We start from the raw sequence: 18,702 nt of genomic DNA, 5'->3' as shown, positions 1-18,702 counted from the left end.
AGATAGTCGTCCTCGGTTTTCGGCGATAATGGAAAACAAAGATGTCCATCTCAAAAACGTCCAAATCCAAGCCCTTTGGTCGTGGGAGGAGCCAGCATTTGTAGTGCACTGGTCCCCCTCACATGCCAGGACACTAACCGGGCACCCTAGGGGGCACTGTAGTGGACTTCAGAAATTGCTCCCAGGTGCATAGTTCCCTTACCTTGGGTGCTGAGCCTCTCAACCCCCCCCCCCCCCCCCCCGAGGTCCGCCTGCCTGAAGTACACTGCACCCACTACAACTGCTCCAGGGACCTGTATACTGCTGCGATGGATTTGAGTGTGGCATTTGAGGCTGGCAAAAAAATATTTTTAAACTTGTTTTTTATGGTGGGAGGGGGTTAGTGACCACTGGGGGAGTAAAGGGAGGTCATCCCCGATTCCCTCCGAGGGTCATCTGGTAAGTTAGGGCACCTTTTTGAGGTTTTGTCGTGAAAAAAAAATGGACCAAGTAAAGTCGGCCAAGTGCTCGTCAGGGACGCCCTTCTCTTTTCTATCAACAGCCGAGGACGACCATCTCCTAATCACGCCCCAGTCCCGCCTTCGCTACCCTGCCGACACCCCCCCGTGAACTTTGGTCGCCCCCGCAACGAAAAGCAGTCGAGGATGTCAAAAAATCGGCTTTCGATTATGCCGATTTGGATGACCTTGCGAGAAGGACGCCCATCTCCCGATTTGTGTCGAAAGATGGGCATCCTTCTCTTTCGAAAATAAGCGTGATAGTGATTTTCAAACCAGAAAAAAAACATCTACTTTTTTGTTTTGAAAATGGCCATTTGCTAGACTTTGCTGTTCTTAGTGCATCTATCTTTTTGGACCTTTCTCGGAAAACAACAAAAAAAATGTTCAATTGAAAACCACACAAAATCAAGTTAATGGGATGTATAGGGGCCAGCATTAGTATACTAGCCACAAAGACACCCTAGCAGAGCAGTGGGGCACTGCAGTGGACTTCACATAAAAGGTCCCAAGTACACATTTCACCGTTACCCCCTTATATTATATGACGGGCCCTTCAAAACCCAGCAAAAATCTAGTGTACCCAACTGTGCACCACTACAATATCCCTTATGGCTGCAGGTGTCACCTATATGTGGGTACAGTAGGTTTTTGGTGGGTTTTGGAGGGTTCACACTTTCCACCACAACTACACCAGTTAGAGTGGGATATGGGCCTGGGTCCCCTTCTCTACAGCGCACTGCACTGATGACAAGACTATTCCAGGAACGTATTTTGCTGCTCTATTAGGACTGTCCATAACATCTAAAGCTGTCAAAGGCTGATATGTACTGTTTCTTTCACATCTTTGGGGGATGGGGGAGGGGGTCATTGAACCCTGGGGGGAGTAAGGAGAGGTCACGCCTTAATCCCTCCAGTGGTCATTTGGTAATTTAGGGCACCTCTTTGTGACTTGGTTACAAAAACTATTCTGAATTTTTCATAATTTTAAAACAAACTCTCACCAGGAGTCTAGCTGTAAGTCTCTTCTTGCCTGTCCAGCATAAGTGCTTGGATGTTCTACCAGTGGCGTTCCTAGGGGGGGGGGGGGGGGCGATGGGTGCGGTCCGCCCCGGGTGCACGCCGCTGGGGGGGGGTGCCGCACGCGCCTGTCCTTCGTTCGTTCCATGCTCCCTCTGCCCCGGAACAGGGAGCATGAAACGAACGAAGGACAAGCGCGCGACACCCCCCCAGCGGTGTGCACCCGGAGGGATTCTTTCGTGGGGGGTCCTTTCGCTGGGGGGGGGGGGCGCTGCACCCAGGGGGCGGGGCGCATCGGCGATCCGCCCCGGGTGTCAGCCCCCCTAGGAACGCCACTGTGTTCTACTGTTGCCTAAATCTCAATATGGCTAAAATGAAACTTTGTATTTCCCAAATTCCCCTCTTTTCAATCAACGTGAATAAAATAATTACTGTCCCAATCCCCAAATGATAGACCTAACTAAATGGATAAAGCTGACATGGTCACCATATTATAGGTATATTCAGCGCTGTTACATATTTAGATAGCAGGGCTGAATGTGTGCTAATTGAAACACCACATACTGCTTAAATTAAAATGGTGAACACACCTGCTGAAAGTTGAGACCTGTTTGCTACTGATGCTGAGTGCCTTTCTGAAACTGCTATAAATTTTCAACTTTGAAGTTGATGCCTTGTGCTCGTATATTTATGTACTATACATACTCAAATATAAAATACGAATGGGTAGATGTGAATTGCTTGTTTACTCTTCCCAAAAATATTAGAACTAGGGAGCAAGCAATGAAGCTACTAAGCAGTAAATATAAAATAAATCGGAAAAATATTTCTTCACTCAACGTGTAATTAAACTCTGGAATTTGTTGGCAGAGAACATGGTAAAAGCAGTTAACTTAGTAGGGTTTAAAAAAGGTTTGGATAATTTCCTACAAGAAAAGTCCATAAGTTATTAAGATGGGACTTTTATCTTATCCTTATGTGTCCTTCTGTCTGTCCTTCCCTTCTCCTTTTTGGTCCTGTCTGTTTGTCCTGATTTAGATTGTAAGCTCTTTTGAGCAGGGACTGTCTTCTTCATGTTCAACTGTAAAGTGCTGCGTACAACTGGTAGCGCTATAGAAGTGATTTATAGTAGTAGTAGACTTTGGAAAATCTACTGCTTATTTCTAGGATAAGCAGCATAAAATCTGTTTTATTGTTTTGGGATCTTGCAAGGTACTTGTGACCTGGACTGGCAACTGTTGGAAACAGGATACTGGGCTTGATGGACCTTCAGTCTGACCCAGTATGGCAACGCTTATGTTCTTTTTCTGGGGCCCCAAAAAAGGCCAAAAATTGGGATCTCAGCTTACAGTCACGTTGGCACAATCTGTCCTCCCTTTCTCCCCCCTCCCAGCGACTGGCATTCCTCCTTACCAGTAAGGCTGGACGCTAACGCTGACACAAAAATTGGGATTGAGATCTCAGCTTACAGTCACGTTGGCGCAATCTGTCCTCCTCCTCCCTCAGCGACTGACATTTATCCTTACCAGTAAGCCTGGACACTAACGCTGACACAGAAGTAACTGCAAGCAGGACCAGTCTGGCATCTGCTCAAGGCCTGCCAGTTCCTGGAGCCAGCGGACCTCAAAGCATGCACAGATGCTCAAGCCCCCAGACCAGCCCTGCTTTTAGTTACTTCTGCATCAGCATCAGCGTCCAGGCTTACCGGTAAGGAGAACTGCCAGTCACTTGGGTAGGAAGGTGGGGGAAAGAGAGAGATGTACCAGTAACCACTTGTGTGTGTGTGGAGGAACAGAGAAATGTCAGTCACCACAGGAGGAAGGGAGGTAGGAGAGGGAGAGATGTCAGTCTCCACGGGGAGGAAAACGCTCAGGGAAGAGGGACAGACATGGGGGAGGAATATTTGAATATAAACCCTTGGCTTATATTTAACATCCCCCCCACCCATACACACACCCCTTTTTAGGGGAAAAATGTTATCTTGGCTGAGCGTATACAGTATTTAGGTATTGTATTACTTCATATTTTATACTACTGATCCCTACAGGTGTATAGCTGAAACAGGCCTGTTTCCTATATGGAACAAAGTTTGTTGGTGGAACTAATATTGCTTTGTTTCCTGGCATTTCCGCTCTTACTTTGTGTATCCTAAATGTATCAATCAATGAAGCCCCCTAAAAAACCAAAAACAATCTAATTTTTATATCAATTGATTTATCACCTTATCTGACACGGCTGTTCATTACATTTTCGAATCTGTGGTTCAGGTTTCATCAAGTCTTTGCACTTCTTATTATCCACAATACTGACATTCTTATTCATGATCTTTGTACAAGAAACTAGTGTCTTCCTTTCACCTATTAAAGAAAGCATAGAGAAAATGGAATTTTGCAGCTTTATTTACATTCTAATGCTCAATCTCACTGCGGAGGGTCCAAGCCTCACTAATCCAGGTCAGACTCAGCCCTCACAATTAGTCTCATTCTATTCCACAGAATTTACAATATGTTTAATTCAGTAATGTCCTACTCACCCATCCCTTCAGTAATAAGGTGTTTATTTTAGAAGCACTATATGTGGGTTAGGAGAGCAGAAATTGGCATATAGTGTTTATTTTTCTTAGGTCTGCCTTCTCTATCTGGGAGCGAAAGTCATGGCCCTTCTAATAGCCTGGAAGGAACTGCATAGCCCCTCTAGATACTTAATTACCCCAACCCCAGTCTAGACCCTAAAAAAATCACCTTGGTAGAGGTTAGACAGGTGCTTCTTAGTCCCTTTATTATTACTGGGGAAAGCGCAGCAACCCACACAGAGTATAATAAGTCTGGAGCCTCTACAAAGGGTGGGGTCAGTCTCCGGTAATTGGGAACTGACTGACAAAAAGGTTAACCCAGCTGAAGGTGGTAATCTTGGGGAAACAGCTGGGGGAGGCTGCAAGTGTATCAGAAATTGCTGCCGAAGGGGGCAGACTGAAAATGTAGAGATAGAGAAACTTAAATCTCATCGCCGTTAAGTGGGAGGTCCACTAGCATCAGTCTGGCCGTCGAGAATATGCTGATAAAACAGTTGGACCAGCCCCGAGAGATGGGTCTGGAGTTTAAAAGGGTGAAGATATAAGGAAGTTTGTGAGTTAGGGAGATTTATGAGCAATAAAGAATAACAGAAGACAGACAGCTAGAGATTAAAAGAAAACACTTGTAAGGACTGTTTTAACTTATACCACCTCAGCAAGGGAGAAAAAACAAAAGAAAAATTTGCTTTTAAAAGTTCAGTATGTCAGTTGAACTGCACCGTGCTCTGTAGCCGAACTGATAAGCAAGCTGAGCTTGGCAGGCATCACTGAGGGAAGACCTTGAGCATTTTAGTTACAGAGCTCGCTAGGGATAATACTAACAGTGAAAGGAAAATACTGTAATTGAATACAGCTCTGTGGCCCAGGTTAATCAAAGTGAAAGTTTAAGAAAAATATCTTAAAGGAATCTGCAATTCTGTGCCCAATGTTAATCAACGGGAGAGGGAAAAAATGGGAGGGAAAGGTGGCAGAACCTAATCCCAGAGGCAAGCAACACATGCCTCTGCTACCAAAATTTTTTTATTTTTCTTAGGTCTGCCTTCTCTATCAGGGCAGTGAAAGCCATGGCCCTTCTAATAGCCTGAAAGGAACTGCATAGCCCCTCTAGATACTTAATTACCCCAACCCTGTATCTGCTCATGGCAGGTCTGCACAAACCAGGCTGTAGTTAGGTCTGTAAATAGAAAGGAACCCAGTATTCAATAGATATAAGATAGTTTATTAATAGACATGTATATTACATATACCAGTGCTTCCCAATATTTTGTAGCTATGACTCCATGATTGCAGCCAAATAAAACTGCATGACCCCTCAAGGTGCAGAATGATGATTATACCTACGGAGAGTCCACCTAGGTTGTGACCTCAAACTTAGGTCTTATGATCTCATTTGGGAAGCTCTGGCATACATGTTTAAGTCCTACTTTTAGAAAGCTTAGATAAACACACCCCAAACTTGAAAATATGGAGCTGGCAAGGGAGTATGGTCTATGCATGTTTTGGATGGAACTAGGGCAGGGCAAAAAGATACATGTGCTTTAGAGAATGACACGGGAGTGGGTAAACACGGCAAACCATAGTAAAACCGCAGGAATGGAAAAAAATTCAAAGTTTTACCATGGGTGCAAATACAGGTTATTTCCCCACCCCACGGAAGCGGTAATAACCCCTGCACCCGAAGTAAAACTGATGCCTACCTTTTTACCGCAAGTTGATCGGCTCTTGGTTGCTCACTCCAACTCCTCCTAGGCTGCAGTAGTAGCGAGCGTGCACACAGGCATGCACACAACACGTTGTGCATGTGTAAGAGAGGACCCCTGATTGGCCAGGTCTCTCTTGAATCTATCCCATTGGTGCAGGATTTGGAGATAGTCGGCAAGGAACGAGGAGTCTCTCTCAGTGTTTCCTTTGTTAGCGTGGCGAGTCCAACTGACGAGAGCACTCAATAACTGCATAAATGGTGGAGGAAGTGAAGTGGTAGTGTCTCCTTTGTTGGCAGTGCTTGGCGCATGAACAGAGAGGAAGAGAGCAGAGCAGAGAACTGCATAACCGGCGGAGGAAGTGGTAGGTTCTTTGAAATGTGTTTGCGCGGGGACTTCTACTTCTTCATGAACTTTCAAGAAGCGGCCAAAGGCCACAAAATAATATATAGGCAAATGGCAACATCTTCTTTCCTGAGCAGATTAAGGCAAGAAGCACTTGCCGTATCACTGCCCCTTCTTTGGACGTTAATGGCAATTTTAAGATTCAATAATGTTTTGCTGTGATTGCTAAAAGAGAAAATGCCAGACATGTTGCTACAATGAGATTGTTGTTATCGTTTTGAAAAATGCCCATGTTCTGCTTCCAAAGAATCTTAATCTGTGAATGAACTATCGTCTTCCACTTTACTAAATGACACTATCGGGCTCATTTTCAAAAGAGGAAGTCCATCTTTCGACACAAATCGGAAGATGGAAATCCTTCTCACAGAAATGTCCAAATCGGTATAATCGAAACCCGATTTTGGATGGCTTCAACTGCAGTCCGTCGCAAGGACGTCCAGATTTCAAGGGTGCGTGTCAGATGTGTAGCGAAGGCGGGACTTGGGTGTGTCTAACACTTGGACGTCTTTGACCCATAATCAAAAAAGCAAGGACGTCCATGACGAACACTTAGACGTTTTCACCCGGACTTGTTTTTTTTACGAATAAGGCACAAAAAGGTGCCCGAAATGATCAGATGACCACCGGAGGGAATAGGGGATTACCTCCCATTACTCACCCAGTGGTCACTAATCCCCTCCCACCCTCAAAAAACATCTTTAAAAATATGTCGTGCCAGCCTCTATGCCAGCCTCAGATGTCATACTCAGGTCCATGATAGCGCATGCAGGTCCCAGAAGCAATTTTAGTGGGTACTGCAGTGCACTTCAGACAGGCGGACCCAGGCCCATACCCCCCCCCCCCCACCTGTTACATTTGTGGAGGAAATAGACAGCTCTCCAAAACCCACTGCAAACCCACTGTACCCATATATAGGTGCCCCCCTTCACTCATAAGGGCTATGGTAGTGGTGTACAATTGTGGGTAGTGAGTTTTGGGGGGCTCAGCAAACAAGATAAGGGAGCTATGTTCCTGGGAGCATTTTATAAAGTCCATTGCAGTGCCCCTTAGGGTGCCCGGTTGGTGTCCTGGCATGTCAGGGGGACCAGTGCACTAGAAATACTGGCTCCTCCCACAACCAAATGGTTTGCATTTGGACATTTTTGACGTGGACGTCTTTGGTTTTGAAAATCGCCGAAAGTCAAAGACGTCCATGTCTAGGGACGTCCAAATTTAAGGAGCATTTAATGCATTTAATGCATTTCAGAGTCGTGTGAGTGTAGGACAGACCTCGCGTCACTACCTTTTGTGACTTATCCGTTATGCTGTTTTTTTCAACAACCCTTTGAAGATATATGCTTCCACAAGCTCTGGACATTTTATACAACGACACTAATATTTCCTCAACTGTAAAGGAATATTATATAGCCCCTGACGCAGCCCTGCTGGATGAAACATGGCCAATGTCGGGCTGATTCTGTATATTTTTGTCATATAATAAATTGATATTTTTCTTTTATCGATCTGCTGAATTGTAGAGCTGCTGTCCTGTGCCCTTCTCAGGATGACTTTATTTTGCAAAGTCTGGCTACTCTAGAACTGAATAAAAACTTTAGGTTCCAGCCATGCAGTCAAAGGCAGCTGATGCTTCCCTCCCTGCCCTAGATGTACCACAGGAGAACACTTGCTGGAGAGCTAAGGAAGACAGCTGTAGTGTGTCAAGATCTAATCCAGTGAACCTGAGCAGGCCAGAAGCAATAGCATTCAAATCTCCGTCCAGATTCGCCAACCACATGCTCGGGTGCACCAGGACCAAGGAAACAAAGGCAGTGAGAAATGACACCATTAGTGCAGCTGGTCCTCAGACTGCTGACCCATGCTGTCACTGAAGAAAAATTCAATGACAAAAAAACATGGTGGCTTGGCCACCTGACAGGATTATTTCTAGTGGGAAATAAACCCTGGCTGCCACAGCACATTCCAAAAAGGTGGCGGAGTAAAAGAACCACTGCCATAGCACACAATCACCAAGTTATGCAGAAGCCAATTCAGTGGTTTGCCATGACAGAAGAGTAGCCGAACAGGAAAAACTGCCCCCTCACCCTACCCCACCATCTACTGTGGAGCCTCGGATAGAGGAGAAAATAAATCAGTAGTACCTTGAAAAAACAAGTAACCCCAGTGCATGTGAAAGTACTCATGCATTGTATGAACAAACATTAATCATATATATTTGCTGTTTCCTGAGGTAAGGTGCTGTGACAAACAGTGGAGAAGAGGAAAGAAGGAAGGAAGGAAGGGACTTGGGGCTCTGAATATTGCTTTCAACTCTGATGACTGAAAAACTAATCACCCCTCGCTCCACTGAGAGCCAGCCTTCCAACTGGATCAGGAGCCAGCTGCAGACTACTACTTATCACTTCTATAGCGCTACAAGGCATACGCAGCGCTGTACATCATACATAAAAAGACAGTCCCACACCTGCTTATGTCTTCCAAGACCTCTCTACCTCAAATACCCCTTTTAGAGAAAAAGAGCGAGGGTAGAATCAAATAGGAAAGGGACTCAGAGCCATTCAATTATTTTCTTTCTTTTTTTTTTTTTCCTTTTAAAGGATTCTTCCTAGTCTTAAAATAAATTTGCTCCACATGACCGGACAACTGGAGCAGGAGCTCACACAGGGCAACACTGCCCAGAACCTGCTAAGTGTGACATCTGTTAGAAGACAGAGAAAATACTGAATTCCTATGCCTGCATGGTGCCTTTATAGGGCGAATCATGAGGAATTACTTGGTTGCTTTTCTCCATCTGCTAGTAGAAGGACACAACCCACAGGTTCTGGACTGGTCTGGCATGGATGACATGGAAATGACAATTCAGCTCATGGCCGAGATCAACACATAAAGCAGTCCACCACAGAAAAAAATTGAGATTTAGAGAATGTTTTCCTTACTTCTCATGCAGTTGATACATATAATTTAGAACCAAGATTTAATCTTAAATCCGCAGAAGAACTGGAACCCCACATTACATGAAAGCAAGCAGACACAACAGAGTTGACCAAAAACAAGGGAAGGGAAACCAGGTACAAGAAACATCATTTACTGGGATATCAACGATCAATCTAAGATAATCAAGTTAGTAAGGACTCAACACGGGCAGTGTTTCGGTACTACTGTCTGCATCAGGAGTCCATTAGTTCTGGGATAAATAGTGAATGGTAGATGAACATTACAATATTCCAGGGTAACAAATGAAGGAACCCTGAGCAAACTTACAAGGTGCTGCAAAACAAATCAACTACATGAACGACTGAATCGTCAACATTACAACACCAGTGCATTTGTAAAAAAACAAAAAACAAAAAAAATCCTTCAACTCCATTTCAAATTAGTTTAAAATTTCATCTATGATAGGTAATTCTATTGTAACTTATCCTATGTCTAACACCTTTTGTAAAATGTGATAGTTATTAATGTCCAGATTAGAAAAAATGAAAAACTGCTTAGAAAAAATGAAAAACTGCTTACCTCCTCCGCATATGGAGTCACAATCTTCCCACCCAGAATGTGTCCACATGAACAATGGTTCATTCACTTTAGAACTTTGATTTTCTGGAATAAGGTCAAGTGGAATAGTATATTCATAATGGAGACCATAATTCTGGTCATGAAAAAGTAGCACCTAAAAAGCACATGAAAAGAAGATTTAAATCTATGGAAAGTAGAAGTGGAGAGCTTTGGCAGGATTATGAATGAAAGTCATGGAACAGACCACCTTAAACTGAAAATATCTATAAGCGCAGCTCAAAATATCACACAGCCTTTTATAGAAGACTTCAAAGATGTTAATACAGTCACTTGTATATAGAAGCCACACTAAAATTAATCTGCCATCAATTGTCGGTAAACATTTGATTCCCAGGCAGGGTCCTGCTGACACAGTAAGCAATGCAGGGGGACGCCGACCTCTAGAGGGCGCCACTCACTTGCAAAATCTTTTACCTGAAGCTGTGATTCTCCTCTCTCCCCTGCCCTTCCCACATCAGGAAGTAAAGGTAGCCCAGCACTGCTGAGACAGACAGGCTGCTCTGCTAAAGCTGCTTCAAAGAGTACAAACAGCAGCTATTTATGGCTTTGGTGTGTGAACAACTTTCATTCAGGGTGAGCTGGAACAACATTCAAATTAAAGAGAACAGGTTTGGAGGCAGGTGTGCAAGTGAGACTGGGGAGAAATAAAAAATAAATAGTGTAATTGTTATCTGTAAGTGGTTCAAAGTTTTTGTTTTTTGAGCATGTACACTGAGAGGAGGGCATGACTGCAATGATGTGTACATAATTATCATAGCTACAGCTAAAATCCATTTAATTGGCTGAGGAAGTTTAGCTGACGTATAGTGTAGAATAGCTGGTAAGTAAAAATCTGATTGCTTTTTTTGTATGTTTATTTTTATATAAAACATTCTGCTTGGATAGGGAGAGTTTGTGATATTTGAAAATACATTTTGCTTTAATGAAATTGCTAAACTTTAGAGTCAGAGACTTATCAATGAGGGATACATACAGTGGAAAGGAAGCCCTGGAAACAGAGTTAAGAGGACAGATACCAGCAACAGAATCAGATACTGGGCCAGCATGATCAGAAAAAGAAAGTCACCAGCCAACAAAGGTAGAAAAAAATCGTTTTATTTTCATTTTAGTGTTTGGAATATGTCCACTTTGAGAATTTACATCTGCTATCTTATTTTGCAATGTATAGCAGTCTCCAAGAGACTGGGCTCCCAGTGAGCCAGGGAGGTCAGACTGTGTAAATGAGATGAAGAGACCCCCCCACTGTAACAAAGACAGGAACTTGCATAATCAAAGCTTATGTCTCTGCAGTTACAAGGGCTGGCCATTCCTAATTATGCTAATAGTTTTTAATAGGCTAAGTCCCACTGAAAAGCCTCTTTATAAAGGCAGTGCTTTCTCTGGAGAGCAGTGTTAAGAAACAGCAGGAATTGTGTTTATTTTTTAAACTGCTTTCCTGTGTAAGCTAATTTACAGTTTTCTAGTATATGCTTGACATTGAAGGGTGTGGTAGACCCTTTTGTCAGGTCTGGCTGGGCCTGTAGTTTTCAGTCTAAAGGAAAGACAGGTAGCAATGGAGAAACATCTAATGAAGAAGCGAGACGGGGGGGGGGGGCACCAACTGATAGTCTGCAGGGGGGCACCAGAGACCCTTGGCACGGCCCTGTTCCCAGGAACCTGATGTGCTTAGTTCCATGGGGAAATCAAAATGTATACCTGAATATAACATCCTGAAACAATGAAAAATGCATGACAAGCTGTGAAGTGGAAGAGCAGCCTAGTAGTTAGATCAACCACAATTCGTGCTTGCTTTCACTGATGTTCCTTGTGACTATGGGCAAGTGACTTCACCCTTCATTGCCTCAGGTACAACATAGTTTCTAAGCTCTCTCTGGGAAAGTGGAACAATAGCACCTGAATTATAACTCACCATGAACTTTGATTTGGAAAATACCCATAATTAAGTCTAAATTAAAAAATGGCTTATTTAAAATCTTCAATTTTTTTTTATATATATACAGGGTGTGGCAAAAGAAGGTAACCTCTTAAGAGGTTTTTTTTTCTGCTGTTTTCTCAGCCACTGCATTGAATTTTAATGAGAAATTTCATGTACTTTAGTCATCATACTTACATATTTCTATTAAGCAACATTTAATTATCTTAAGCTATGTTGATGTTACTGACATTTTAGCATTACTACCCAGCAATATTTGCATGTTAAAAATGTTTGAGCTAATACTGTAAAATGTTGTTCAAATGATACAATTAATGTGTCAGAATTTTGCAGTCACAGTGAATGGCTCCAGTTCTGAAATGGCATTTAATCACCTGGGCCTCTCCAAAAGTTTAAATGCTTCCATTTATGTGGAATGATTTTAAAATTAGGGCCTATATTACATGATTTGCAGCTTTATTCAATGCTTTCTTTTTAATGCAATATAATCACTGAATTACATTACAGCTAAATACATTTCACTATTAGAAAACAAATTGTTTTATTTTTATATAACAATAGTATATATAATACTGTTCAGAGTGAACAAACTGTATAAGTACCCTAAAAGTGCAGTTATTAAACTATAAAAACTTACATTGTGGGTCTACTAGGGAGAAAGAACATGCATATAATAATAAATGTAAACCGCTTTGATTGTACCACGGAAAGGCTGTATATCAAATCCATCACCCTTTATCTCCATTAGTTTAAAGGAATAATGCATAATTTTTGCTATTCAATACATGCAAAATCTTGCATTATTTGACTCTAACACATTTTGTTTTGTGCAAGGTAAGCTACATAATAATAGTTGCATCTCATTATTATGCAAATTAAATAACACAGCCTGAATTTAACATTTTAAGCTATGCTGGGCCTGATAGTCAACCAGCGGTGACCAGCATTTTGCTGACCACCGCCAGCGTTAAACCTAGAAATTCAATGCCAGGTTATGTCCGGGAACTGGCATTGAATTTCAGGGTTGGCAGAGTTGGCAAATGCATAGCTGGTTAAGTGCCGTATTCAGCACTTAACCGGCATGCGGCCCTATTTGTTCAGTTAAGTGCTGAATATTGACACTTAACTGGCGAAGTGCTGACTTTGCCCTTGACCGCCCCCCAAAATAGACAGTTTTCGGTTCTGAACTAACCGATTATTTTCAGTGGTAGTAACCGGTTAAGTGCCACTGAAAATTAGTGGTTAGCCCCAAACAGGCAACTTAACTGGCCAGGAACCATTTCTGGCCAGTTAAACAGCTTTGAATATCGACCCGCTTTTTCCGAAAAAAAATGGGCATTTCGCAGTTTGATCCCTAGTGGCAGCACCATGAGAATACTGCTAGGTGTCAATTGGTGCCATTTTAAACCTGGGCACCCCATGCAGCAGGGATGATTAGGAATTACTCCTGCCCACCAACCCTGATAGGATCCAGGGGTTGGGGAGGAGGGGAAGGGTTGGCACCTGCCCAGCCTTTTCAAAAATAACAGGTCCAACTTCTGCAATTTCTGCAGCAAGAAATGAATGATGCTCCTGGTTGCAGCAATGCAAACTAAAATTTAATCATAGGATAAGGTAAGTGATTTCTGCTGTAAATTTCACTGTGGTAATTTATTGCAACATTGTAATCTTCCCTGTAAATAAAGTCACACAGCACAGTACTATGTATGGAAACTAAGAGGGAAAATATATCCATAAAAGAGAGATGAAGAAAAGGGTAGTTACAAGATCACAAGGTTTTATAGAGATAAGTAGAATACCCTAAAGAAGAGCTGTGTCTGTCTTCAGTAAGGACTTTAAAGTTAGCCAAACTGAAAGGTGGTTTAAGCTCCAGAAGTACTCAACTTCAAAACATAGGGGCTGGCGGAAAATGTATGTTGATAAGGTAAAATTAATGAAGAGTTTGGGGTTTCTACTTTGTGCTCAGAGAAATGATGGCCCTGGAAGGATACCCAGTGGCTTTTCCAGCTAAAATGATACCTATAAATTTTAGCCTTACTTTTCAATTCTGGTGTTTGATCCCATTTGTTTTAAAATATCAATCAGGGCATGTTCTGGGCAGACCTTAAGTGTAGTCCATATTTTATAATCAAAACACATGTCTGCTTTAAAAATGGTAAATGTCAGTATTTATAACTGTTACCTGGCATGCTAGAGCAACACAAAACCATAGAAAACAACAGCAGATAAAGATCATATGACTTATCCAGTCTGCCAATCCACTAAGCTCTACAATACTTTCCTTTCTCTCAGAATGCTTCTGTGCTTGTGCCATGCTTTCTTGAAGTTAGATACTGCCATCATCTCTACCACCTCCACTGGAAGGATGTTCCATTCATTCACCACCAACATTAAGGGGGTAATTCTATAAACAGGGCACCAATATTTAGGCACAAAGAACATGCATAAATGACCAGAAAACAGACATATGCACATGCACCCACACAGCTAGAAATCTCAATGAGATCATCTAATTACTGAAAAAACCCTTACCTAACTAGGGCAAGAGGAACAGGCTTGAGGACAATGCTACTGAAATTGTTCAGAGACGGAGGAGGACTCTGGGCTGAGCAAACCGATGCCCAGAAAACTACCTTAAGAAGAATGTAAAGGCTGCAAATTTCACCTATCAAGGGGAGCTTAGGGCTCACTGTGGAAGAATGGAACAAGGTAGAACCCTATGAAGGACTAGAACAATGTCAAGGAGGGGTTCTAGAGCTCTCCCCTCAACTACCCCCAGCAACCAATGAAGAGATATACATCTAGGAGGAAACCCAGGCCTGGATCCATGTAAATCTTTACTGCTAGAAATCTATTAACTGAAACAACCACTTGAAAGGTCCAGTGCCCTCAACAAACTGCAAGACTCAACCAGACTGGTACCTGGTCAAAATAGCCCCGACAAAATATCCCCGACAAAAAAGCTCCAGGCAAAAAAAGCTCTCGACATAACAGCCACTGTCAAAATGGTCTGCCCACAACATAACCTTTGACAAGTTAGCCTCCTGACAAAAGGGCCTGATCAGGCTGCCCAGAATATGGGACTGCATTTTTTTCTTAATAATCTTACCTTGCCAAACAGGATAAGGTTGGTAAGGCTATGAAAATGATGACAATATTGATTTTATTTTTTTGATTAGCATGTTGATGGAAGAATAGTTTCTTTAATTAGCAGAACAGATCATGAATACCAGTATGTAGCTAAGAGATCTTCCCGCACCTTTCTTAACCTACACTACCCCAGTTGTAAAGGTCTAAAATTCAAAGCAACACATGCGACCAGCTTTTCCTACTTGAGCACACAATTCTGGAACTCACTTCCAATTCACCTGAGAACGATCAACGATCTAACTAATTTCCGCAAATCCCTAAAGACCTACCTCTTTAACAAAAGCCTACCACGAGATCCCTTAACTAACTATAACACATCACCTACCCGACTCTACTCAGAATGTATCTTTTACTGCTTGACCAAACCACTTGTTTTTCCTGACTTCTTTGTAACACAAATTGTTTTCTCTAACCTGGATACGGAGATGCCATAACAAGTCTTTGTAAGCCACATTGAGCCTGCAAACCGGTGGGAAAATGTGGGATACAAGTGCAATAAATAATAATAATATATATGCTTTTTGCAATTGTTTTGTTTGTTTTGTTACATTTGTACCCCGCACTTTGCCACTCACGGCAGGCTCAATGCGGCTTACATGGGGCAATGGAGGGTTAAGTGACTTGCCCAGAGTCACAAGGAGCTGCCTGTGCCTGAAGTGGGAATCGAACTCAGTTCCTCAGCTCCCCAGGACCAAAGTCCACCACCCTAACCATAGGAGTCTTTATCAGTGAAGATTTCAGTTGTAGTTTATTATATTTTTTGTAATGTGTTATTTTTTCTTAGGGTGCTGTTTTGTTAAGGGGGCTATTTTGTCAAGGGTTGTTTTGTGGGAGGGGCCATTTTGTTAGGGTGTGAAATGTCAAGGGTTATTTTGTTACAAGGCTGTTTTGTCGGGGCTTTTTTTGTCAGGGCTATTATGACTGGGTGCCGACTAGACCACAGAATTGAACTTAACCCCATCTTACTGAGGAAGCAGACCCTGCTGAGAAACTAGAGACCTAGAAAGGGCCATCTCAATGCCAAGGCCAAGGAGTTTAAGACCACAAAGGTACTGGACACCACAAAGAATGCAACCCCCAAGTCAATTATGGAGACTCTGTCATGTGCAACTGACCTAGGAATTATTGTAGACGTCTTTGGAGCCAAGCTTGACCCCCCATCTTACAGATGGAGCCATGCATTTTCTTTCAGTTGAAAATTCAGCTGCTGGTCTTTCTGCAGTAACCCACTTGCTGATGACTGGGACGTTTTATCTGAGACTCAACTAGGAGACACAGAAATTAGTCTGAACCCAAGAAACAACCCACAGGCCTCTTGGCCTGGAGCCTGGAGTCTGTCAAAGGAACCTGTAGGAGCAAGAACTAGCAACAAGTGAACTGGATGCTGGGAGAGGGCTTGAATCCTGAGTCTAAGACTGCAAAAGCATGCATCTCTTAAAAGTCAAGAGGGCTCCCTTATGCTTCTAAAACTAAGACTAAAGTGACCTTCAGGAAACAGTGGAGGGATTTGACACCTGCTGAACCACTGTTCTGCCAAATTATCCTGTGTGGATTTGTAGCCAGAGACCTGAGTTCACTACTCAGGAGTGGAGGAGTGGCCTAGTGGTTAGGGTAGTGGACTTTGGTCCTGGGGAACAGAGGAATTGAGTTCGATTCCCGGCACAGGCAGCTCCTTGTGACTCTGGGCAAGTCACTTAACCCTCCATTGCCCACCGCATTGAGCCTGCCATGAGTGGGAAAGCGTGGGGTACAAATGTAATAAAAATAAAATAAATAAATACTCTTGTCCAACCCTTAATAGTGGCCCCAGGTTAGTCCAAGGTGGGGCCTGATGGTGTCAGACACCGATACACAGCAATGAAACTGGAAACATCTATAGGTATGCCTTGGAGAGACAGTCCTTGTGTATTTATGCAGGAAATCACCTGAGAGAAAAGGGCTGCTAGACCACCTGGGAACCTATAGATCTAGAAGACTCAGCTATCTTGAGCTTTAAACCCCTGTGGCCCAAAACAAGCTTACCACTGTCCCCTAAGCTTACTGTGAGGCACAGGAAGAGTTCTGAGTAAAGTCAAACAGGCACTGAAAAAGCTCCAACTGTTTATGAAAACAGCATGGCCAGAAGTAGTCAGCTTGCCCTACGGAGAAGCCTACCACAGCTAATTGCTCTATTCAAGACTATGTAACACAGAAAGGGAGAGAGGTCTTTGGAGAGATTCATCAGAAAACTAAGTAATGGAAAAAGGCGCACTTAATACCGCTGGATGTGTGCACCGCACCCTGCGTATACAAACATCTCGCAGCGTCTCAGCATTTCTCAATGTCCAAGCTTTTTTTGCCAGAATCATAACGAGTTCTACTCTCCAGGGTTTCGAATGATCTTCCTCAGGAACTCAAAATGTTATATTATAAAGATTCACAAAAAAAAGAAAGATAAGCGCCCCTATTCTAATGGGATGCTGAGAGATGTTTGTATTCGCAGGGTGCGGTGCACACACCCGGCGATATTAAGTGCACCTTTTTCCATTACTTAGTTAAGTAATGTAATACAATGTAATGTTTATTCAGAATGTTTAGTACATTTAGAGTGCAAATATCACAGTTTGGGAGTATATATTGTGAAATTATACTAGAGTATATACATGGGATAAAACTTTAAGGACAGTCGCCTATATAGAGAGATAAGACTAAGGTTTATATTTATATCTACATGTGATAAGATTCGAGCAATGCACATGTGCATAAGCGCGCATGCACACAAGTAGGTAGATATTTGATACAAACATTAATAAATAGCCCTGATAATGTTTAAAACAAATAAGATTTAAGGGTGGTTTCAGGCTCCTATGATTAACAGACCAATAGAGAGGCTAGTGTAGCACATATATTCCTAGGGCTGGTGATATATGCAAGTAGAGATAAGTGAGTAGTGCGTATGAAGTTACTGAAAAGGTGAAAGGATAGACCTTGAAGTTTACAATTTATAATTTAAACATTTCCTTTAAGTTAAGGGTTTATCATAAACAAATTTGAGAGCACTAGTTTTGGTTTGCTGATGTTATATTCAAAAACTTTTCTTTTGGAGACGTTCAATGATCGAGAAACTTGTCCACCCTTAGAAGCAAAATTTGCCTTTCAGCATTGCTTCGCTTGGGTGAGTTAACACTCTGAGAAGCTCTCCTTCACTTATAAATATTTTATTATTATTTTTTCTTATATTTTGTTTATATTCTTTGAGATAAGTCTTCTCATCATTATTCTCTATAGGATAGTACTCTGGTTTGCCTTCAATAAGGCCAACACATAAACCCTCTACTGCAAAACAGTATGCACAAACTTGTGCAAAAATCACACAAAACATAGACAGACCCTCAACAAATATGAAACAAGGGACCACAGATCAAAAATGTACGTAAGTATCCTTTTTTAGGGATTCAAAATGGCTGCCGATTAGATCGGACGCTCAGCAGCTCTTGGAGAAGATGCCGAAGAGAAGGGGCCGCGTGTCCTCCTCAGCTGCCCCGCCACGGCAAAATCCTCAATTAATACAATCTACCATGACCGCTCACCTCCTAAGAGCCCAGATGCCGAGGACGTCGAGAGCGGACCCGCTGAGTCTATCGGGTGGAGAGGGAAACACTCCGGAGACTTCTGGGTTGGAGCTTTCGCTCAGCCCCGACGCTAGACCACCTCCCACGCAACCCTCGGGAGTGAGTACGTCAACGCCGGTTTTTGCAGGGACGCCACCGACGAGTGAAGCAGTCCAACGGACCGAGGAGGGAAATCATCAAGCGGAGAATGCAAGCCTAGAAGAACAAGGCGCCTCCGGAGGGCTAGAAATAACATCTAGTTACC

General features: G+C 42.7%; 1 protein-coding gene across 1 annotated transcript in view; it reads right to left on the bottom strand.

Annotated features, from left to right (window-relative positions):
- Positions 1-18,702, bottom strand: part of ADAMTS19 (ADAM metallopeptidase with thrombospondin type 1 motif 19) — a 269,857-nt gene that overhangs the window by 54,084 nt on the left and 197,071 nt on the right. The window contains exons 17-18 of the mRNA XM_030192330.1: positions 9,705-9,858; positions 3,739-3,874 (exon numbers count right to left, since the gene is read on the bottom strand). Of these exons, the coding sequence (XP_030048190.1) occupies positions 3,739-3,874; positions 9,705-9,858 (290 nt within the window). The remainder of the gene's footprint in view (positions 1-3,738; positions 3,875-9,704; positions 9,859-18,702) is intronic.

Source organism: Microcaecilia unicolor, chromosome 2, assembly GCF_901765095.1.
Source record: "Microcaecilia unicolor chromosome 2, aMicUni1.1, whole genome shotgun sequence".
Classification (NCBI taxonomy): Eukaryota; Metazoa; Chordata; class Amphibia; order Gymnophiona; family Siphonopidae; genus Microcaecilia; species Microcaecilia unicolor.
The sequence above is the reverse complement of the archived record's forward strand: the minus strand, read 5'-3'. Positions and strand labels throughout refer to the sequence as shown.